General features: G+C 43.4%; 2 protein-coding genes across 2 annotated transcripts; both read left to right on the top strand.

Annotated features, from left to right (window-relative positions):
• The first annotated feature begins 47 nt into the window (after positions 1-47).
• LOC139370496 (GTPase IMAP family member 7-like) lies at positions 48-5,680 on the top strand. The gene is made up of 2 exons (XM_071110015.1): positions 48-411; positions 4,426-5,680. The coding sequence occupies exons 1-2, from the start codon at positions 48-50 to the stop codon at positions 5,196-5,198; spliced, it is 1,137 nt and encodes a 378-aa protein (XP_070966116.1). The 3' UTR covers positions 5,199-5,680.
• A 14,604-nt stretch (positions 5,681-20,284) lies between these two features.
• Positions 20,285-22,625, top strand: LOC139369549 (GTPase IMAP family member 7-like). Its single transcript, XM_071108794.1, has 3 exons — positions 20,285-20,717; positions 20,897-20,968; positions 21,266-22,625. The coding sequence occupies exons 1-3, from the start codon at positions 20,708-20,710 to the stop codon at positions 22,219-22,221; spliced, it is 1,038 nt and encodes a 345-aa protein (XP_070964895.1). The 5' UTR covers positions 20,285-20,707; the 3' UTR covers positions 22,222-22,625.
• The last annotated feature ends 1,808 nt before the right edge of the window (positions 22,626-24,433 follow it).

Here is a 24,433-nt window from a genome sequence, read left to right as displayed (position 1 = left end):
CAATCATCACCAAGTTGTACCAGGGTGCTGGTGGTATGCCTAAGGGCATGAGTGGTGGATTCACTGGTGCTGGTGGTATGTCTGAAGGCATGGCTGGTGGATTCACTGGTGCTGGTGGTATGTCTGAAGGCATGGCTGGTGGATTCACTGGTGCTGGGGGTATGTCTGAAGGCATGGCTGGTGGATTCACTGGTGCTGGTGGTATGTCTGAAGGCATGGCTGGTGGATTCACTGGTGCTGGTGGTATGTCTGAAGGCATGGCTGGTGGATTCACTGGTGCTGGGGGTATGTCTGAAGGCATGGCTGGTGGATTCACTGGTGCTGGTGGTATGTCTGAAGGCATGGCTGGTGGATTCCCTGGTGCTGGTGGTATGCCTGAAGGCATGGCTGGTGGATTCCCCGGTGCTGGTGGTACTGTAGCAGCACCAGTAATAGATCAGAAGGTGGTACTGTAGCAGCACCAGTAGTAGTTCAGAAGGTGGTACTGTAGCAGCACCAGTAATAGATCAGAAGGTGGTACTGTAGCAGCACCAGTAGTAGTTCAGAAGGTGGTACTGTAGCAGCACCAGTAGTAGATCAGAAGGTGGTACTGTAGCAGCACCAGTAGTAGATCAGAAGGTGGTACTGTAGCAGCACCAGTAGTAGATCAGAAGGTGGTACTGTAGCAGTACCAGTAGTAGTTCAGAAGGTGGTACTGTAGCAGCACCAGTAGTAGATCAGAAGGTGGTACTGTAGCAGCACCAGTAGTAGTTCAGAAGGTGGTACTGTAGCAGCACCAGTAGTAGATCAGAAGGTGGTACTGTAGCAGTACCAGTAGTAGTTCAGAAGGTGGTACTGTAGCAGTACCAGTAGTAGATCAGAAGGTGGTACTGTAGCAGCACCAGTAGTAGTTCAGAAGGTGGTACTGTAGCAGCACCAGTAGTAGATCAGAAGGTGGTACTGTAGCAGCACCAGTAGTAGTTCAGAAGGTGGTACTGTAGCAGCACCAGTAGTAGTTCAGAAGGTGGTACTGTAGCAGCACCAGTAGTAGTTCAGAAGGTGGTACTGTAGCAGCTCCAGTAGTAGTTCAGAAGGTGGTACTGTAGCAGCACCAGTAGTAGTTCAGAAGGTGGTACTGTAGCAGCACCAGTAGTAGTTCAGAAGGTGGTACTGTAGCAGCTCCAGTAGTAGTTCAGAAGGTGGTACTATAGCAGCTCCAGTAGTAGATCAGAAGGTGGTACTGTAGCAGCTCCAGTAGTAGTTCAGAAGGTGGTACTATAGCAGCTCCAGTAGTAGTTCAGAAGGTGGTACTGTAGCAGCTCCAGTAGTAGATCAGAAGGTGGTACTGTAGCAGCTCCAGTAGTAGTTCAGAAGGTGGTACTGTAGCAGCTCCAATAGTAGTTCAGAAGGTGGTACTGTAGCAGCTCCAGTAGTAGTTCCTGTTACAGGTGTTTTAACGGGATATTTTCATGGTTCAATGCCTTTTAAAAGACTGAAAGACCCTGACATATAAAGATGTGGAAGATAAGAGGTTGGAGTGGGAAAAACACTCAGAGTGGTTTAAGTGTAGCAGTAGAGTAGATTAATACTGTACAATGAGAATCAACAGACGTCAGATACACTGAGTGCAGACACACGTCCTTTCTTTTTACATACAACATGATTGGTAACACTTTACTTGACATCAAGCATCATAACAGGTTATAACACGGTCATAATCATGTCTTAATGTCATAACAGGTTATAACACACCATAATATGTCATAACGGGTTATAACACGTCATAACAGGTTATAACAGGTTATTATAACATGTCATAATCATGTCTTAATATGTCATAACAGGTTATAACACATCATAATAATGTCTTAATATGTCATAACAGGTTATAACACATCATAATAATGTCTTAATATGTCATAACAGGTTATAACACGTCATAATAATGTCTTAATATGTCATAACAGGTTATAACACGTCATAATAATGTCTTAATATGTCATAACAGGTTATAACACGTCAATCATGTCTTAAGGCCAGGCACCACAGGCTAATAGGGACTTTTGTTTGTTTACTCTCATCAGGCTGACACTTTACAAGTTCAAAGTAAACATATATGCAAGTTTTTATTTATTTTTAAATGAAAACCTCATTAAATATGTGCTATTATGTAAATTACGAGAATCCGTTTTTCAACACATTGCTTCAAGGCAAAATGTTGTTGTTTTGTTTTATTGGGAGACACTCAATGATCAGACTTTTAAAGAACAGTTTATCAAAAAATAGTAATTTCATGGAATTAGTTAAAAACACAATTCACATGTATGACGGGTGCATATTTTACAGATATTTTACAGTCATAACCTGTCATAATATGGTCATAACACTGTCATGACACATATATTTAGACCTGTTTGTGACATATCTTACATTATTTTATGGCTGGTTATGACACCTACATAAGAGTCTCTCATTGGCTAGAAATGACTAGTTTCTGGGAAAATGAAACTTAACAGAATGTAAGGTGAGGCACATTGGGCGCTTTAGTTTTGCATGAGTTTTAGACCATTCCATTGGTCGAGGTAAATCTCCACCCACCTGGGGCATCTGGCTATGCAAAACCAGCAGGACCACTGCTTCAGGTGTCTGTGACAACAGGGAACAACAATATACAGATCCGTGCAACACTAAAAGTGAGTATTCAACTTAACTACCTTACTAATTAAATGTTGTACAACAATCTACTCTACAGTACTTGAATAACTGTAGTACAATATTAAGAAGACATTTTATTGATACCAGGTCTGTTAACATTTATGCATAAATTGTCATATGATTACATCACTTAACATCAAAATGTCAAAACAATATAATAATGTAGCTGTTAACAATATCATTCTGCTATACAGTATGTTTGTATTTATACACGTCTTAATATTGTAGAACAGTGAAAGAGGAAAAATGGTTAGACTTTTACCTGAAACATTTACCTTGTTTAGTGCAGAGATAGTGCAGTATACTGTACCTTGTTTAGTGCAGAGATAGTGTAGTATACTGTACCTTGTTTAGTGCAGATAGTGCAGTATACTGTACCTTGTTTAGTGCAGAGATAGTGCAGTATACTGTACCTTGTTTAGTGTAGAGATAGTGCAGTATACTGTGTCTCGTTCAAGGTGGTCGATCTTGTAGCAGGTTGTTGCTGTGAGGGACACACCTGCAGGTTTTTGTCAGTACTGACTAAGGTCGCATTCCACTGCTAAGACGTTCCATGTATCAACCAATGGTTGACTGACGGATCGCTAAAACACCTGATGTGTTTAGCTGATATGTAAAATACCTATACAGGCGTTGTAAGATCTGGCATCAGCAACGTCGGAACAGAGGAACGCACCTTTGTGTTCAGACACCTCCTGATTTACACATTTAGTACTGTTTTCCGTTATACAGATTCCACTTAATTATTGTCTGAAATGTTCCTGTCTGTCTACACAGTAGATGTGATGTTTGATGGTGATGGGAACACAACCTCTAACTGGTCTATCTGGTCTTAACAGCAGCAGCCAGGCAACGGTAGAATAACCATGTTTAGAATGTCATTTGATACGCCCCATATGAGTACATTATGTACGCCCTATCTTAGGGAATGTACTGTGTTTTACAACAGTTGTACCGCATATCATTACTGTTTTTATTGTTTATAGTTTTATAATTGTTATTGTTTAGAAGTCAAATAGCTGAAAAAAATAATAATTTAGTCTTTCCTCATCTGTGAACGTTTGTCACGTTCGTCACAAAGATGAGACCAGCAGCGTGAGTAGAATTCCACATGATATGTAATAACTGAAACTAACAAAACAACAAACAATCGAATGAAACGTGAAGCTAAACGAATAGTGCAGACAGGCAACTAAACATAGAACAAGATCCCACAAACACAAAAGGGAAATGGCTACCTAAATATGATCCCCAATAAGAGACAACGATAAACAGCTGTCTCTGATTGGGAACCATATCAGGCCAACATAAACATACAAAAAACCCTAGACCTACAAAACCCAAGACACACAAAAACCCTAGACAATACAAAAACTAGCATACCCACCCTAGTCACACCCTGACCTAACCAAAATATATAGAAAACAGAGAAATCTAAGGTCAGGGCGTGATAACGTTGGAACTTGGCTAAACGCTTTGGATGAGTCACTGAAGAAATGTGGACTTTGTATTTTGTAATGAGGTCATTGTCTGTTTCCATGTTTTTGATCGGCTGCAGTAGTAGAGATGGAACAAGGGACAGGAAGGATTCTGAAGATTCTGTTCCTGTTGACACTCACTGGTCAATGCCAAGGTACACACACACACACACACATACTGTGCAGGAACACATAGTGTCTTGATAAATGGCTACTGAAAATTATCATCTCAAGCACTTCTTGTCTGTTTCAGGGCAGCTCTCTGACCTGAGGATAGTTCTGGTGGGGAAGACTGGTGCAGGGAAGAGTACAACAGGAAACACCATCCTGGGTAAAAAGGTGTTCAAAGTGGAGGCTTCTCCAGTGTCTGTGACTGCACAGAGTGAGAAACAGAGTGGAGTGGTGGATGGGAGGAAGATTGATGTCATCGACACCCCGGGGCTCTATGACACAACAATGTCTAAAGAAGAGATAAAAAGAGAAATAGAGAAGGCCATCTACATGTCAGTCCCAGGACCCCACGCCTTCCTGCTGGTGATCAGACTGGGGAGGTTCACAGAGGAGGAGAGGAACACTGTTAAGTGGATCCAAGATAACTTTGGAGAAGATGCCTCAATGTACACCATCTTGCTGTTCACTCATGGAGATCAACTGAAGGGCAAAACAGTCAAAGGGTTTCTTGCTCAGAGCAAAGAGCTACGGAGACTCATCAATATGTGTGGGGGCAGATATCACTCCCTAATCAATGACAAGAGAGAAGACAACACTCAGGTTAGAGAGCTGCTGGAGAAGATTGAGGAGATGGTGGTGGAGGACAATGGAGGAGAACACTACACCAGTGCTGACTATGAAGAGGCTCAGAGAAAGATCAGCGATATTACGTTTTACTGTAAACTGGCAGCGTACGGCGGTCTAGCCGCAGCAGGTCTAGGGATGTTGTCTGCTTCACCGGTATTGGTGGCAGCAGGTCTAGCTGTAGGCGTCAGCCAAGGGTATGAATGCACTATGCATATGCTAGGCTTTTAAAACACCGGGGGTACGTTCAGTTGGTCTTAACGTTTTGCTACGTATGGCAACGGTACTTACTGAATGATATAACAGTTCTTTCAAAACCATTTGCAATGTTATATATATATGCTAGCCGTGTGGCAGGGTGGCCCTAGCAGGGTGTGAACGTGGAAAATGTGAACAAAACACTCCTGCTGCACTGTACACAATCACCCTCTCATCACCTATAGTTACAATGTTCCTCAACTCAAATCATGATAGTTTTTGAAAGCAGCCCAGGTGTTGACCATGTTTATCTTAGTGCATGTATTTAGTGTGGAAATATAGTATTGTTGTGTCTTTACTATGGATTAAATGACATGACATGCTATTTTATAAAATAAATTATCTGTAATTAATATTACCTGATTAAACTAATCATGCAAATGTAATTAACTAGGAAGTCGGGGCACCACGAAAGCATGTTTATAGAGCTGTTGTCTTCCGAATAAACTCTTAAAGACCTGGTAATCTTTTATATCAATAGCAGTCAATTATTAATCGTCACCTTATTCAGTCTCATCTGAAAGTTGTAAATTCTTGGTTATCTTCACGAACCCTGGCTAACAAGTTGAATCTGCGATACAAAATTTGGATTAATCATTTATTTACAAAATACCTAAATAGTCCCACAGAATTACATATACACGGGATGGATCATACATTGCCGACTAATTAAGTCATAAAAGGCAACATCCCTAGTGGACGAAACCGATATGACGGCTGGTTACACAAAGAAAGGGGGTTGGGTTTGAATGAAAGTGCGTGAAGACTGAGAAACAAAAGGATTGGGTATCTATCGGTCCTTATGAAGCTATGCTATCGTAAATACAGAATCGTATGCATTCTAAATAACTGCCCATTCGGAAAAGGAAAATTCAAGAAATATATTTACTCTGAGCAGCGCTTCGATAGATTGGTCGAAGATGGAAGGCTAGGTTGCACAGCAGAGCTCTCCCTTGTCCTTTGAAGAGTATTTCTGGGCAGATACGTTGTAGTCGTTCGTCTGGTGGTAGAACGGATACGATGTAGTACCCTGTCTTTCGGTGGTAGAACGGATACGATATAGTACCCTGTCATTCCGAAGAGATTCTCGTCCCTTCCCAGGCCATGCACGTCCACAGCTGCTGCTGATAACTCGACGGCCAGGATGTATCACTTCTTTAGTGAACAAGAGTTCAAAGTTCATACCAAGTTGCAATACCATAAGCTCATGCTATATTCTGGCTGGTAAAGTCGAAATTCATCCCTTCAGCGTGTCGATTGTCACCTCCATGTTGAAATTTGCCCTTTTTAAACTATGGACAGCAGTCCTCATGTCATCGGGAACATAAGAGGTTGACTTTCGTCATTGGGCATTTGTCGTGGGGGAGAGAAGGGCGTGTTTCATAGTTCACAACCAATGCCTGTTCACTTGAGCGGGGCCACTGTGTGAGCATAGTTCACTTATGAAAACAATTCTCTCATTTAGAACCTAAAATGACATTTCATCTTTTCACAAATAGTTTCATATTTAAACATTTAAATTGCACAACAATTCCATGTGAATCTGATAACTAGAACGTGTAGACTTTCCAAGATACAGTTTATGTTGTCCTATCATCATTAATAATGTCTCAGGCGACAACTGATCTGACATCACGTTTTTTAAGTACCAACAGACACTTTCAACTGGTTGGATTGCCAAAATAATGTTAGGTTCCCAACCTTTTGATGTTACCATACTCATGTTACCAAGGGGCTTTCCAAGAGTCCATTCTGTAGAGTGGAGAGAAAAAGGGGGAAAAATATTTATGGAGGTGTCATTTATGGAAAACACAGAGTGATTTAAGTGTAGCAGTAGAGTATATTAAAACCTCTCTGGGATAGGTGGGACACAAATGTCCCACCTGGCCAATTGCCAAGGAAAATGCAAAGCGCCAGATTCAAATAAAACGCAGAAATAAAATATAAAACATGCCTTACCTTTGACGAGCTTCTTTAGTTGGCACTCTAATGATGTCCCATAAACATCACAATTGGTCCTTTTGTTCGATTAATTCCGTCGATATATCTCCAAAATGTCCATTTATTTGGTGCGTTTGATCAAGAAAAAAACAGCATCCCATTTGCGCAACGTCACTACAAAATATCTCAAAAGTGACTTGTAAACTTTGCCAAAACATTTCAAACTACTTTTGTAATACAACTTGTGGTATTTTTAAACGTTAATAATCAATCAAATTGAAGACGGGGCAATCTGTTTTCAATACAGGAGGATCACAAACTAACGCTACTTTCCTAGTCTTGCGCAACTCTCAAACAGTACACATAACGTTACCCTAATCCAAGATGGCCGTACTTCTTCATTTCACAAAGGAAATACCTCAACCTATTTCCAAAGACTGGTGACATCCAGTGGAAGCGGTAGGAACAGCAAACAAGCTCATATTTCATCTAGTGTCCCAAAGAAAACTCATTGAATAGACAGTGAGCTCAATTTTTTGGGGTTCTGAATGGTTAGTCCTCGGGTTTTGCCTGCTACATAAGTTCTGTAATACTCACAGACATGATTCAAACAGTTTTAGAAACTTCAGAGTGTTTTCTATCCACATCTACTAATAATATGCATATCTTATATTCTTGGCATGAGTAGCAGAAAGTTGAAATTGGGCATGCTATTTATCCAAAAGTGAAAATGCTAGCCCTATCCCAAAGAGGTTTTAATTAAGCTGTTAAGGAGCCTTTTGGTCCTAGACTTGGCGGTCCGGTATCGCTTGTCGTGCGGTAGCAGAGATGACAGTCTATGACTTGGATGACTGGAGTCTCTGACAATTTTATGGACTTTCCTCTGACACCGCCTATTATCTAGGTCCTGGATGGCAGGAAGCTTGGCCCCAGTGATGTACTGGGCCGTTCGCACTACCCTCTGTAGCAACTTACCGTCAGATGCAGAGCAGTTGCCATACCAGGCGGTGATGCAACCGGTCAGGATGCTCTCGATGGTGCAGCTGTAGAACTTTTTGAGGATCTGGGGACCCATGCCAAATCTTTTCAGTCTCCTGACGGGGTAAAGGTTTTGTCGTGCTCTTTTTAGCCCCGTTGATGTTAATGGGGGCCTGTTTCGGTCCACCTTTTCCTGTATTCCACAATCAGTTTCTTTGTCTTGCTCACATTGAGGGAGAGGTTGTTGTCCTGACACCACACTGCCAGTTCTCTGACCTCCTCCCTATAGGCTGTCTCATCGTTGTCGGTGATCAGGCCAACCACTGTTGTGTCGTAAGCAAACTTAATGATGGTGCTGGAGTCATGTTTGGCCACGCAGTCATGGGTGAACAGGGAGAACAGGAGGGGACTAATTATCAAGTATACCGGTACTAAGTATGCCGCCTTATCTCAGCTCACGGGTCCCCATAGCAACACCCACCCGTAGCACGCGCTCCAGCAGGTATATTTCACTGGTCATCCCCAAAGCCAACACCTCCTTTGCCCGCCTTTCCTTCCAGTTTTCTGCTGCCAATGATGGAAACAAATTGCAAAAATCACTGAAGCTGGAAGCTATAAGGCCTATTTATTGCCTTACTTCCCTAATTTTACTACATTTGCACAAACTGTACATAGACTTTTTATATTGTGTTATTGACTGTACATTTGTTTATCCCATGTGAAACTCTGTGTTGATGTTTGTGTCACACTGCTTTGCTTTATCTTGGCCAGGTCACAGTTGTTAATAAGAACTTGTTCTCAACTGGTCCACCTGGCTAAATAAAGGTGAAATAAAAAATATGAAAAATAAAAAGTACACACCCCTGTGGGGCCCCTGTGTTGAGTATCAGTGTGGCAGACGTGTTGTTGCCTACCCTTAACACCTGGGGGCAGCCCTTCAGGAAGTCCAGGATCAGCGTGGCAGAGGTGTTGTTACCTACCCTTAACACCTGGGGGCAGCCCTTCAGGAAGTCCAGGATCAGCGTGGCAGAGGTGTTGTTACCTACCCTTAACACCTGGGGGCGGCCCAGCAGGAAGTCCAGGATCAGCGTGGCAGAGGTGTTGTTACCTACCCTTAACACCTGGGGGCGGCCCTTCAGGAAGTCCAGGATCAGCGTGGCAGAGGTGTTGTTGCCTACCCTTAACACCTGGGGGCGGCTCTACAGGAAGTCCAGTATCCAGTTGCAGAGGGAGGTGTTTAGTCCCAGGGTCCTTAGCCTAGTGATGAGCTTCGTGGGCACTATGGTGTTGAACGCTGAGCTGTAGTCAATGAACAGCATTCTCACATAGGTGTTCCTTTTCTCCAGGTGGGAAAGGGCAGTGTAGAGTGCGATTGAGATTGTGTCATCTGTGGATCTGTTGGGGCGATATGCGAATTGGAGTGGGTCTTGGGTTTCCTGGAGGATACTGTTGATGTGAGTCAGCCTTTCAAAGCACTTCATGGCTACCGAAGTGAGTGCTGCGGGGCGTTAATCATTTAGGCAGGTTACCTTCGCTTCCTTGGGCACTGGGTGCATACACATCTTATCTTTTTACATACGAAATTATTGGTAACATTTTACTTGACACCCAGCATCCTAACATGTTATGACACGGTTATAACAAAAAAAATGATATTGATCCTTTATTTAACTAAAGTCAGTTAAGTCAGTCAATTAAGGCAAGTCAGTTAAGAACAAATTCTTATTTACATTGACGGCCTACACCGGCCAAACCCGGACGACGATAGGCCAATAGTGTGCCGCCCTATGGGACTCCCAATCACGGCCGTTTGTGATACAGCCTGGAATCGAACCAGGGTGTATGTAGTCTGAACCTGACAATAATGGGCTACTCTCCCTTTTTAATGACCTGTCACTCTCCTGTCATGTCTCTGATATGAGCTGAGAAGGAAGGAATCCATAGGACTTTCTTATTTTCTTTAGAGCTACATAACCAAGTCCATGTTCGTGGGCTAAAAGAACCATCCTCACATTTACATTAAATGCCCCATCTCCCCTGGAGCACTCCTGCAGCCTGGAGGAAGTGTAAACACTCCTCCTAAATGCATCACGATTACCTTCCGTGTGCTCTATGGGGATTTTCAGTCCAGCGTTTAGACACTTAGGGCAAATCAAATCACATACAAATTGGTTTATTTGTGACGTGGAATAAAAGCAACTGTTGACTGGCTGCTGTCTGGTTGAACGTTGCTATCTGTCATCTTCACCTCGACTAATTTACATCTCGACGCGCTGCTGCCGGCTACCTCCTCTACCTGTACTGCCACTGTCTCGACCCCGCTGATCAGGCAAATGTTTTCTTTCATTCACTGCTCTTCTCGTATTGGCTTACTGAGATCGCCTATTTTTATTCACATACTGTGGATGTATTCGGTGAGATTTTCTCATTTTGTCTCTCTTTACGTGGATTCTTTGCGGGAGATATCAGGTTGCCGGAAAGGGTGTTTAAATGCCAGTAACCAATCGGATATCAGGAAATTTCTCATTTTTCAGCGTGAAGCACTACGTCTACAAAGGATATATCCATTTATGGGCTAGCTAACGAAATGCGCCTGAAAACTAGCTTTTGAATGATATATGAGTTTTAAAAATAGTGGTTGATATTCTACATGAAACATGCTAACAAAAACTAAATGTATGCTTGATGTAGTTAACAAATGAAGTATTTATATCCATTTTTGTCGATTTATTTGTACATTTTATGGAAGCTATAGTTGCAAAATATCCCCAAATCTGAAAATTGACAGATGGAAGCTAAATCTAAATTGTTGCCTGTGGTGCCTGGCCTTAACATGTCATAACAGCTGACATAACCTGTCATAATATGGTCATAACACTGTCATGACACATATAGTTAGACCTGTTGTGAAATATCTTACATTATTTTATGGCTGGTTATGACACCTACATCAGAGTCAGAACCAACAGAACCTACCACTGTAGTTATTTTATGGCTGGTTATGACACCTACATCAGAGTCAGAACCAACAGAACCTACCACTGTAGTTATTTTATGGCTGGTTATGACACCTACATCAGAGTCAGAACCCACAGAACCTACCACTGTAGTTATTTTATGGCTGGTTATGACACCTACATCAGAGTCAGAACCCACAGAACCTACCACTGTAGTTATTTTATGGCTGGTTATGACACCTACATAAGAGTCAAAACCCACAGAACCTACCACTGTAGTTATTTTATGGTTGGTTATGACACCTACATAAGAGTCAAAACCCACAGAACCTACCACTGTAGTTATTTTATGGCTGGTTATGACACCTACATAAGAGTCAAAACCCACAGAACCTACCACTGTAGTTATTTTATGGCTGGTTATGACACCTACATAAGAGTCAGAACCCACAGAACCTACCACTGTAGTTATTTTATGGCTGGTTATGACACCTACATAAGAGTCAGAACCTACCACTGTAGTTATTATATGGCTGGTTATGACACCTACATAAGAGTCACGAGGATCACGATCATGAATGTATGTATGTATGTATGTGTGTATGTATGTATGTATGTATGTATGTATGTATGTATGTATGTGTGTATGTGTGTGTGTGTGTGTGTATGTGTGTGTGTGTGTGTGTGTGTGTGTGTATGTGTGTATGTGTGTATGTGTGTGTGTGTGTGTGTGTGTACACTTAGAAAAAGGGTTCCGAAAGGGTTCTTTGGCTGTCCCCATAGGAGAACCCTTTTTGTTTCCATGTAGAACCCTCCGTGGAAAGGGTTCTACATGGAACCCAGAAGAGTTCTACCTGGAACCAAAAGCGTTATACATGTAACGTTACCTGGAATCAAAGGGTTCTCCTATGGGGACAGCCAAATAACCATTTTACGTTCTAGATAGCACCTTTTTTTCATAACAATTATGTAAATATGTTACATTCATCAATCAAGATCTCACCTCTTTGGTTGAAGGACTGAAGAAATTCCCGGCACTATATTGGCGTCAGATGGATTTTTTATTAGCTAAGCAATAATTGGTAAATGCAATTTTCGTATATACGGGCTCTCTGTCCCACCTCGCAGGGCAAACAGAGAACTAACTTGTTCTTGACAAATATATTATAAATATACTCTGACAGAAAAAGTTCCTGCTTCCGAGCCGGCCTGTCAGAGTAGAGACTGGGCGTGGTTTAGACTCACCCAGCCTATTGTTGATTGTTGGCGCAGAGGCTGGTCCCAGCCCCCTAAGCGCTTCAGCGGTCAGTCGCTGTAGCTGTGTAGAATATGCAGTTATCAGGCACCTGGCTCCTGTTATCTAACAAAATACAGTTTGTTCTCGCAACACTACGTTCTGAATGTGCCCCCCCCCCAACTCATTGCACAGTTCCTGTCTTCATGTTATTCTGTATTTTTCCATCATGAGAAAGGCCCATGGCCCTGAAACTGTTAACAATGTTTCAAGTCAGCTATGTTGCATAACACATACATACATCCACACAAGCCAACAGCAGATAATATTCAATCACATATATGGTAATGGGCTATAATGCATAACACAGAATCCTCATACCTGTACAGAGAATTAAGTCAAAACTAAGTCTCCATCCATGGCTTAGGAAAGGGGCAAGTTAGCCAGCTAGCTACTGCAGGACATCAACACAAACAGACCAAGTTAGCCAGCTAGCTACTGCAGGACATCAACACAAGCTAGCTACTGCAGGACATCAACACAACCTAGCTACTGCAGGACATCAACACAAGCTAGCTACTGCAGGACATCCACACAAGCTAGCTACTGCAGGACATCAACACAAGCTAGCTACTGCAGGACATCAACACAAGCTAGCTACTGCAGGACATCAACACAAGCTAGCTACTGCAGGACATCAACACAAACAGACCAAGTTAGCCAGCTAGCTACTGCAGGACATCAACACAAGCTAGCTACTGCAGGACATCAACACAAGCTAGCTACTGCAGGACATCAACACAAGCTAGCTACTGCAGGACATCAACACAAGCTAGCTACTGCAGGACATCAACACAAGCTAGCTACTGCAGGACATCAACACAAGCTAGCTACTGCAGGACATCAACACAAGCTAGCTACTGCAGGACATCCACACAAGCTAGCTACTGCAGGACATCAACACAAGCTAGCTACTGCAGGACATCAACACAAGCTAGCTACTGCAGGACATCAACACAAGCTAGCTACTGCAGGACATCAACACAAGCTAGCTACTGCAGGACATCAACACAAGCTAGCTACTGCAGGACATCAACACAAGCTAGCTACTGCAGGACATCAACACAAACAGACCAAGTTAGCCAGCTAGCTACTGCAGGACATCAACACAAGCTAGCTACTGCAGGACATCAACACAAGCTAGCTACTGCAGGACATCAACACAAACAGACCAAGTTAGCCAGCTAGCTACTGCAGGACATCAACACAAGCTAGCTACTGCAGGACATCCACACAAGCTAGCTACTGCAGGACATCAACACAAGCTAGCTACTGCAGGACATCAACACAAGCTAGCTACTGCAGGACATCAACACAAGCTAGCTACTGCAGGACATCAACACAAACAGACCAAGTTAGCCAGCTAGCTACTGCAGGACATCAACACAAGCTAGCTACTGCAGGACATCAACACAAGCTAGCTACTGCAGGACATCAACACAAGCTAGCTACTGCAGGACATCAACACAAGCTAGCTACTGCAGGACATCAACACAAGCTAGCTACTGCAGGACATCAACACAAGCTAGCTACTGCAGGACATCCACACAAGCTAGCTACTGCAGGACATCAACACAAGCTAGCTACTGCAGGACATCAACACAAGCTAGCTACTGCAGGACATCAACACAAGCTAGCTACTGCAGGACATCAACACAAGCTAGATACTGCAGGACATCAACACAAGCTAGCTACTGCAGGACATCAACACAAACAGACCAAGTTAGCCAGCTAGCTACTGCAGGACATCAACACAAGCTAGCTACTGCAGGACATCAACACAAGCTAGCTACTGCAGGACATCAACACAAGCTAGCTACTGCAGGACATCAACACAAACAGACCAAGTTAGCAAGCTAGCTACTGCAGGACATCAACACAAGATAACTACTGCAGGACATCAACACAAGCTAGCTACTGCAGGACATCAACACAAGCTAGCTACTGCAGGACATCAACACAAACAGACCAAGTTAGCAAGCTAGCTACTGCAGGACATCAACACAAGCTAACTACTGCAGGACATCAACACAAGCTAGCTACTGCAGGACATCAACACAAGCTAGCTACTGCAGGACATCAACACAAGCTAGCTACTGCAGGACATCAACACAAACAGACCAGAAACAGACACGTTTTTAATGAAGATGACCTTTTTCTTAGGATGTGATTTGATTGGTGTATCCCTTGGGGCTGTTTTGCTGCACCAGGACAACCCACATTTCAGCTCAACGCTGATTAGCTAATTATGTTATATCGTTTTTATCAAGAGAGGCTAAATGCTTGCTGGCATCAATCAACTGCTATGGCGGCAACATGTTATATATTCTATTTTGGTCCAGACGGCATCAGACACATGCGCTACACATCCTGAGACAGAGGGGTGTTTTCCTCGCTCGGATGGTTTCTCTGTTGAGATTCAGCCACCTGCTAATGAAAATTATGTTAACATGCATCCCTCTTCCCCTCTTCTCTTCTTCCTATTCCATCCAGCACCTCCCTCCGCCTCTCTTCCCTCTTATTCTGTCCAGCACCTCCCTCAGCCTTTCTTCTCTTCCCTCTAATTCTGTCCAGCACCTCCCTCCTCCTCTCTTCCCTCTTATTCTGTCCACCACCTCCCTCAGCCTTTCTTCTCTTCCCTCTAATTCTGTCCAGCACCTCCCTCCTCCTCTCTTCCCTCTTATTCCATCCAGCACCTCCCTCTGCCTTTCTTCCCTCTTATTCCTTGCAACACCTCCCTCCTCCTCTCTTCCCTCTTATTCTGTCCACCACCTCCCTCCGCCTTTCTTCTCTTCCCTCTTATTCTGTCCACCACCTCTGTCCCCTTGTCTTCTCGTCCACCTATTCTGTCCACCACCTCTCTCCCCTTCTCTTCCCTTCCACCTATTCTGTCCACCACCTCTGTCCCCTTGTCTTCTCGTCCACCTATTCTGTCCACCACCTCTCTCCCCTTCTCTTCCCTTCCACCTATTCTGTCCACCACCTCTGTCCCCTTGTCTTCTCGTCCACCTATTCTGTCCACCACCTCTCTCCCCTTCTCTTCCCTTCCACCTATTCTGTCCACCACCTCTGTCCCCTTGTCTTCTCGTCCACCTATTCTGTCCACCACCTCTCTCCCCTTCTCTTCCCTTCCACCTATTCTGTCCACCACCTCTGTCCCCTTGTCTTCTCGTCCACCTATTCTGTCCACCACCTCTCTCCCCTTCTCTTCCCTTCCACCTATTCTGTCCACCACCTCTGTCCCCTTGTCTTCTCGTCCACCTATTCTGTCCACCACCTCTCTCCTCATCTCTTCAACACCATCTACAGGACAATAAGAAATACTGCAGGCCAGTTATGGTTTATTTGTGTGTGCTAATTATGATGCCATATTTTTGAAATGTAAAATAAAAAAACTAAATTCTTCAGCTTTTGCTCGTGGGCGTGGAGAGGTGTGGCCCTTTCTATCACATTTCTGGGACCCGATCAAATGAACAGGGTCCCAGGGCTACTGCCTTGAGGAGCAGACAGATAGGGAAGCCCTGGCTACACAGACCAGAGTCTGAGGGACCTTTTCTTGTAAACAAGCTCTTGTTTTAGACACTTCCCCTCTTTCTGGTCTTTTAGAGTTCACTCTTTCAAAAATCCAGATATCTTGCATTTTGCTAGAACGGAAGCTAGTATATTATCTTTGTTTTTGAGTGTAATTGGGCTTCAAGTATCAAGAAAGAATGTATCCTCATGTGGTTTAGGGATAAGAGTTATAACACCTTATTTTAATGACGCTGGAAGCTCTCGTTTTTTTGTTGGCTTTCTTAAATGTGACAAGTAAGAATTAGAGGTTTGCCCATCAGTACCAGAATTAGAGGTTTGCCCATCAGTACCAGGGGATGTGATATTTTTTACCTGTGTGATATCAAATCTGATCTCCTTTGTGGTCAAATCTTTGCAGCAAACTTGATTGAATTCCTCATCAACAGAATTGCCATCAGGAATGGAGCTGAATAATTGATTTGAATTAAATCAGGCAAGAGTCATATTTAGCATCAATTCTTCTAAACGTTTGCAGTGAAGTATAATATTGATTTATTATCCTCAGTGACTATGGCATCAATGTTGAGTCTCCTAACTATATTCAGATGACCTCTTCTCATCAATGAGTCTCCTAACCATATTCAGATGACCTCTTCTCATCAATGAGTCTCTTAACTATATTCAGATGACCTCTTCTCATCAATGTTGAGTCTCCTAACTATATTCAGATGACCTCTTCTCATCAATGAGTCTCCTAACTATATTCAGATGACCTCTTCTCATCAATGAGTCTCCTAACTATATTCAGATGACCTCTTCTCATCAATGAGTCTCCTAACTATATTCAGTTCATCTCTTCTCATCAATGTTGAGTCTCCTAACTATATTCAGTTCATCTCTTCTCATCAATGGTGAGTCTCCTAACTATATTCAGATGACCTCTTCTCATCAATGAGTCTCTTAACTATGTTCAGTTCATCTCTTCTCATCAATGTTGAGTCTCCTAGCTATATTCAGTTCATCTCTTCTCATCAACGGTGAGTCTCCTAACTATATTCAGATGACCTCTTCTCTTTTGCAAATTAAATATATACCTGCTGTTCTTTTCTAACCACTGTTTTCTAGATCTTATAAAAGCACCTCTATCTTTAAACGTGACATGGGAGAATATAGGTGGATTGAGACGCACCCAAAGAAAAAAAGTGCAACATCGGAGAATGCAGTGGATTGAGACACATCCAAAGCAACAAAACAAACATATATGTCCAGCTTAAATTGAGATTTTTTATGGGGATGTTGGTTTTATGCTAATTTGATTTGCATGGGGCATTGACCTTAAGTTCTCAAATGGAAATAAAAAAAGTGCAATGAATTTAGGAAAATGTAGCCATCAACTAATAGTTCATGTTGGAATCAACTGTCTGCCGTGCAGGAAGTGCACATTGCTAATAGTTCATGTTGGAATCAACTGTCTGCCGTGCAGGAAGTGCACATTGCTAATAGTTCATGTTGGAATCAACTGTCTGCCGTGCAGGAAGTGCACATTGCTAATAGTTCATGTTGGAATCAACTGTCTGCCATACAGGAAGTGCACATTGCTAATAGTTAATGTAGGAATCAACTGTCTGCCATACAGGAAGTGCACATTGCTAATAGTTAATGTAGGAATCAACCATCTGCCATACAGGAAGTGCACATTGCTAATAGTTCATGTTGGAATCAACTGTCTGCCGTGCAGGAAGTGCACATTGCTAATAGTTCATGTTGGAATCAACTGTCTGCCGTGCAGGAAGTGCACATTGCTAATAGTTCATGTAGGAATCAACTGTCTGCCATACAGGAAGTGCACATTGCTAATAGTTAATGTAGGAATCAACCATCTGCCATACAGGAAGTGCACATTGCTAATAGTTCATGTTGGAATCAACTGTCTGCCGTGCAGGAAGTGCACATTGCTAATAGTTCATGTTGGAATCAACTGTCTGCCGTGCAGGAAGTGCACATTGCTAATAGTTCATGTTGGAATCAACTGTCTGCCGTGCAGGAAGTGCACATTGCTAATAGTTCATGTAGGAATCAACTGTCTGCCATACAGGAAGTGCACATTGCTAATAGTTCATGTTGGAATCAACTGTCTGTCGTGCAGGAAGTGCACATTGCTAATAGTTCATGTTGGAATCAACTGTCGGTCGTGCAGGAAGTGCACATTGCTAATAGTTCATGTTGGAATCAACTGTCTGTCGTGCAGGAAGTGCACATTGCTAATAATGAATGATATCTCTATGATGTGTTTTGTTGTGTACAGAATCGTTGTTAGAGGACGGGACATGGTGCGTCTGTCGGGTGAGTATGTATACTCATGTTTTACCACACTAATCTAGTTCTGAATACGTTTCTACTCAACGTGCAGTAATTATATTTACGGTTTTAAAATGGAGTTGCAAGGGAAATCGTTACAGTTGTTGTGTGGCTGAGAGAGTAATGTTGATGATTATAACAACACAAATGTACTTACTCTGTCTCTCTCTCACCTTCTCCTCCTGTCTGCTCATCCTCTCCTTCTCCTGAGAGAGAGAGTTGTTGTGTGATAGAGAGAGAGAGAGAGAGAGAGAGTTGTTGTGTGACTGAGAGTAATGTTGATGATTATAACAACACAAATGTACTTACTCTGTCTCTCTCTCACCTTCTCCTCCTGTCTGCTCATCCTCTCCTTCTCCTGAGAGAGAGAGAGTTGTTGTGTGATAGAGAGAGAGAGAGAGAGAGTTGTTGTGTGTGGCTGAGAGAGTAATGTTGATGATTATAACAACACAAATGTACTTACTCTGTCTCTCTCTCACCTTCTCCTCCTGTCTGCTCATCCTCTCCTTCTCCTGAGAGAGAGAGTTGTTGTGTGATAGAGAGAGAGAGAGAGAGAGAGAGAGAGAGAGTTGTTGTGTGTGGCTGAGAGAGTAATGTTGATGATTATAACAACACAAATGTACTTACTCTGTCTCTCTCTCACCTTCTCCTCCTGTCTATCTCTTTCCTCTCCCTCCTGTCTGCTCATCCTCTCCTTCTCCTGAGAGAGAGAGTTGTTGTGTGATAGAGAGAGAGAGAGAGAGAGAGAGAGAGAGAGAGAGAGAGTTGTTGTGTGATAGAGAGAGAGAGAGAGAGAGAGAGAGAGAGAGAGAGAGAGAGTTGTTGTGTGTGGCTGAGAGAGTAATGTTGATGATTATAACAACACAAATGTACTTACTCTGTCTCTCTCTCACCTTCTCCTCCTGTCTGCTCATCCTCTCCTTCTCATGAGAGAGAGAGTTGTTGTGTGATAGAGAGAGAGAGAGAGAGAGAGAGAGAGAGAGAGAGAGTTGTTGTGTGTGGCTGAGAGAGTAATGTTGATGATTATAACAACAAAAATATACTTACCTCTCTGTAGACTCTGTAGAAACACATGTCTAGCTACTTCCCTTACAGGTTCAGCAACACCTACACCAGAAAGTCAGAGAAGTTTGAATCATCATTTTTTTCATGTACAGATGTAAAATCTTAATTTGACCAATATTGTTGTAGCAAAATAACACTGCGGCAACGGGATTTTAAAGTTTTGTCGATAATGTTGCTTGATCGGTGGTTAGGCTATTAGCTGGACTAAAGTACTGCAGTACTGTAAAATAGTGTTAATATGATCACATGTTAGTGTGGGTTTTCAGGTCATTTATGTTCATCACAAAGCAGGAAAATTCTCAGCAACAAAACAGTGATTAAATTAAGATCCTACAGCTATATGCATTGTTGTACGTGGTTGAATCAACTCTATATGTATTAAAATCTGTCATTCATTCTTCAGAACTTGGCCTACATTATCACTACCCACCCTCTTGGGTCTCCACGCCCTTAGCCTGGCCTTGGCATGGCCCCTTAGCCTGGCCCCTAGAGCCTGGCCCCTTACAACCAACCCCTAGCCTGATCTCTAGCCTGGTCCTTACAACCAAGCCCTAGCCTCATTACTACAGCCTACATACTTCCTGTAGATGTGGAGGAGCTGGACAGGTATAAGCAACATGGTAGTGATTCTACCTTGCCTTCTGATAGGTTAGGTCGAACTTCCGCCATATTGCTGACACCTACCCAAGCCTTTCAGATCTACTCCAGTCCCTGGGGGTTGGGGCTAGGGGATGCAGAGGGTAGGGGAAGTTTTGAGAAACAGTCCACGTGTTCATCCCAAATGGCACTCTGTTTCCTATATGGTGCACTAGGGCCCTGCTCTACAGTAGCAGACTATAAAGGGAATAGGGTGCCGTTTGGGACACAGGCCATGTTTGTCAGAACTGTAGACAATCCAGGGAAGCAGGAACCTCCCCTCCATTCTGCCAGATGCACAGGATATTCCTTTCTTTGTTTGTGAGAAAACGTCAGTACTCAGACCGCTGGTTCAGCGCAGGCAGAGGAGCTGAGAGAGCAGGTTCAACGCAGGCAGAGGAGCTGAGAGCTGGTTCAACGCAGGCAGGGAAGCTGAAAGAGCTGGTTCAATGCAGGCAGAGGAGCTGAGAGAGCTGGTTCAACGCAGGCAGAGGATCTGAAAGAGCTGGTTCAACGCAGGCAGAGGATCTGAAAGAGCTGGTTCAACGCAGGCAGAGGATCTGAAAGAGCTGGTTCAACGCAGGCAGAGGATCTGAAAGAGCTGGTTCAACGCAGGCAGAGGATCTGAAAGAGCTGGTTCAACGCAGGCAGAGGACCTGAAAGAGCTGGTTCAACGCAGGCAGAGGGAGCTGAACGAGCTGGTGACATTTGACAATATATTGGCAAAGAGGGACAGAACCATGACTGAAGGTAAAACATTTGGTTTAATATCTTATCTTATATAATGAAATATCATATACATGAACTGTTTGAGAAGGATGTAGCAGACTGAACTGTTCATTCAACCTGGAACACTCGTAGCCATCACAATGATTCTGTACTTCAGCTAATACAAGACTGTTTATATACTTGTTATGTTATCCTAACAGCTACACCACTGAGAGAGATGGAGCTGAAACGGCAGCCTGAGTCTGATGGGTGTGGCTCAACAAATCATGATGGTATGTACTCTGTTTGGTCTGTGATGTCATGGTCTCTCGTGGTTGAGTCAAATCATAACACACCACACATTACAGCTGGGCAACTTATAATACTAACTCTACTAGTTACTTTGAGCAGGATGGTTATGGTTAAAATAATCATTGAATGAATCATTGAATCAATTGAATGAATTAAATGAATCAACATACATTATCTCTATTTTACAGCGTGATAGTTGAGTTACTTTAAATGTTTTGTTGTTGTTGTTGCTATAGTTACTGGGAGCTACATTGTCTTTATCTGTGTGGTTTTTACAGGGTCTGGTTTGACCGCTGAGCTGAGGATTGTGTTGCTAGGGAAGACTGGAGCAGGGAAGAGTGCAACAGGAAACACCATCCTGGGGAAGAATGTATTTAAAGTCGACTCTTCCCCTGCGTCAGTGACCGGACAGTGTGAGAGACAGAGTGGAGAGGTCAATGGGACGACGGTTCATGTGGTTGACACGCCGGGCCTCTTCGACACAGCCCGGTCGGACGAAGAGGTGAAGGAGAAAATAGAGGAGTGTGTTAACATGTCCGTCCCGGGCCCCCACGCCTTCCTGCTGGTGATCAGGCTGGGGGTGAGGTTCACAGAGGAGGAGAGGAACGCCGTGAGGTGGATCCAGGAGAACTTCGGAGAGGACGCCTCCATGTACACCATCTTGCTGTTCACCTGTAAAGACCAGCTGAAGGGGAAACAGGTGACAGATTCTCTGAAGATGTGTAAAGAGCTGCGGAGACTCTCCATCACGTTAGGCGGCGGGTATCACTCGTTCAACAACGACGCCAAAGACGACCCCGCTCAGGTCCCAGAGCTGCTGGAGAAGATCAAAGAGATGGTGGAGCTGAACGGAGGAGAGCACTACACCAACGAGATGTACCAGAAGGCTCAGAGGAAGATCAGAGAGGCGGAGGAGAGGAGGAGGGAGGAGGAGAAAAGACAGAGGGAGGAGGAGGAGAGAAAATTAAAGGAAGAGGTAAAGGTAGAGATAGAGAAAGAAAAGGAGGAAGAGAAAAGGGAGAAGGTAGATAAAAAGAGGAATCTCCACATCGCTCTAGCAGTAACAGTAGTGTGTGTAGTAGTAGGGGTGATCATAACAGTTGCTGCTGATACCACAGTGGCCCTGGCTCTAGCTCCACTCCTACTGGTGCTGGGAGCAGCCAGTGGAATAACGGCTATCTGTCTAAAGAATGGAAGGTGTGGAGCTAAAACACCCGTCTCCGTAGCTGTATAACAATCACATACTGTATACCTCATTAAGGCTGTTTTTACACAGGCAACCCAATTCTGATCTTTTGCCACTAATTGGTCTTTTGACCAATCCGATCTATTATCAATAATTGGGCAAAATATCAGAATTTGTCTGCCTGTGTAAAGATCAGAATTAGGCTGCCCGTGTAAAGATCAGAATTAGGTTACCTGTGTAAACGAGGCCGAACAAGACCTAACAACAGAAACATAGATTGAATGATTGATTGATAGATGGTTTTATAGATAGATAGATAGATAGATAGATAGATAAAAATGGTCTTAAATCTGTTCCCTTAAGTATTTCTCTGGGTGTCCAGTGATCTATTTATTTAATCATGTGTTCAGGGATAACATTTATGAACACTTAATAAAGAGAAGTAAAGAGTCTGACTGATGACTGATGTTTTTATTACATTTCTCTGATATGTTTTAGAACACGTTTCCTCCCGGTATTATGGCAGAGTGACTGTCTGCCTTATAGTTTCACTATCTAGGTTACAAACCTCGAGAGGAACCAGGCTCTGAGGGCTGTGCCGGGTGGAGATTTATAACAGAACATGGCCAAGATGTTCATAGATGACCAGCAGGGTCAAATAATAATAATCACAGTGGTTGTAGAGGGTGCAACAGGTCACAACCTCAGGAGTAAATGTCAGTTGGCTTTTCATAGCCGATCATTGAGAGTATCTCTACCGCTCCTGCTGTCTCTAGAGACTTGAAAACAGCAGGTCTGGGACAGGTAGCACGTCCGGTGAACAGGTGTGGGTTCCATAGCCGCAGGCAGAACAGTTGAAACTGGAGCAGCAGCACGACCAGGTGGACTGGGGACAGCAAGGAGTCATCAGGCCAGGTAGTCCTGAGACATGGTCCTAGCGCTCAGGTCCTCCGAGAGAGAGAGAAAGAAAGAGAAAGAAAGAAAGAAAGAAAGAGAGAAAAATAGAGAGAGAATTAGAGAGAGCATACTTAAATTCACACTGTATAAGACAGGAGAAGTACTCCAGATATAACAAACTGACCCTAGCCCCCCGACACATAAACCGTTGCAGCATAAATACTGGAGGCTGAGACAGGAGGGATCAGGAGACACTGTGGCCCCATCCGACGATACCCCCGGACAGGGCCAAACAGGCAGGATATAACCCCCCCCACTTTGCCAAAGCACAGCCCCCACAACACTAGAGGGATATCTTCAACCACCAACTTACCATCCTGAGACAAGGCCGAGTATAGCCCAGGAAGATCTTTTTTTTTTTTTTTTTTTTTACCTTTATTTAACCAGGCAAGTCAGTTAAGAACAAATTCTTATTTTCAATGACGGCCTGGGAACAGTGGGTTAACTGCCTGTTCAGGGGCAGAACGACAGATTTGTACCATGTCAGCTCGGGGGTTTGAACTCGCAACCTTCCGGTTACTAGTCCAACGCTCTAACCACTAGGCTACCCTCTCCCCCACGGCACAAGACAAGGGGGGGGGGGGGGGGCAACCCGGACAGGAAGATCACGTCAGTGACTCAACCCACTCAAGTGAAAGCACCCCTCCTAGGGATGGCATGGAAGAGCACCAGTAAGCCAGTGACTCAACCCCTGTAATAGAGTTAGAGGCAGAGAATCCCAGGATATCGGGTATCACAACATATATAGCCTGCTATGAGGACAGCAGGAGGAATTAATTGATATCACAACATATATAGGCTGCTTTGAGGACAGCAGGAGGAATTAATTGATATCACAACATATATAGGCTGCTATGAGGACAGCAGGAGGAATTAATTGATATCACAACATATATAGCCTGCTATGAGGACAGCGGGAGGAATTAATTGATATCACAACATATATAGCCTGCTATGAGGACAGTGGGAGGAATTAATTGATATCACAACATATATAGCCTGCTATGAGGACAGCGGGAGGAATTAATTGATATCACAACATATATAGCCTGCTATGAGGACAGTGGGAGGAATTAATTGATATCACAACATATATAGGCTGCTATGAGGACAGCAGGAGGAACGAACACATGGAATGGAATGGACTAGTACATGTGAAACAGGTCACATCAGGGATATTGTCTCTGCGTATTGAAACAGGTCACATCAGGGATATTGTCTCAGCGTATTGAAACAGGTCAGATCAGGGATATTGTCTCTGCGTATTGAAACAGGTAAGATCAGGGATATTGTCTCTGCGTAT

This window comes from Oncorhynchus clarkii, chromosome 17 (assembly GCF_045791955.1).
Source record: "Oncorhynchus clarkii lewisi isolate Uvic-CL-2024 chromosome 17, UVic_Ocla_1.0, whole genome shotgun sequence".
NCBI lineage: Eukaryota > Metazoa > Chordata > Actinopteri > Salmoniformes > Salmonidae > Oncorhynchus > Oncorhynchus clarkii.
The sequence above is the reverse complement of the archived record's forward strand: the minus strand, read 5'-3'. Positions and strand labels throughout refer to the sequence as shown.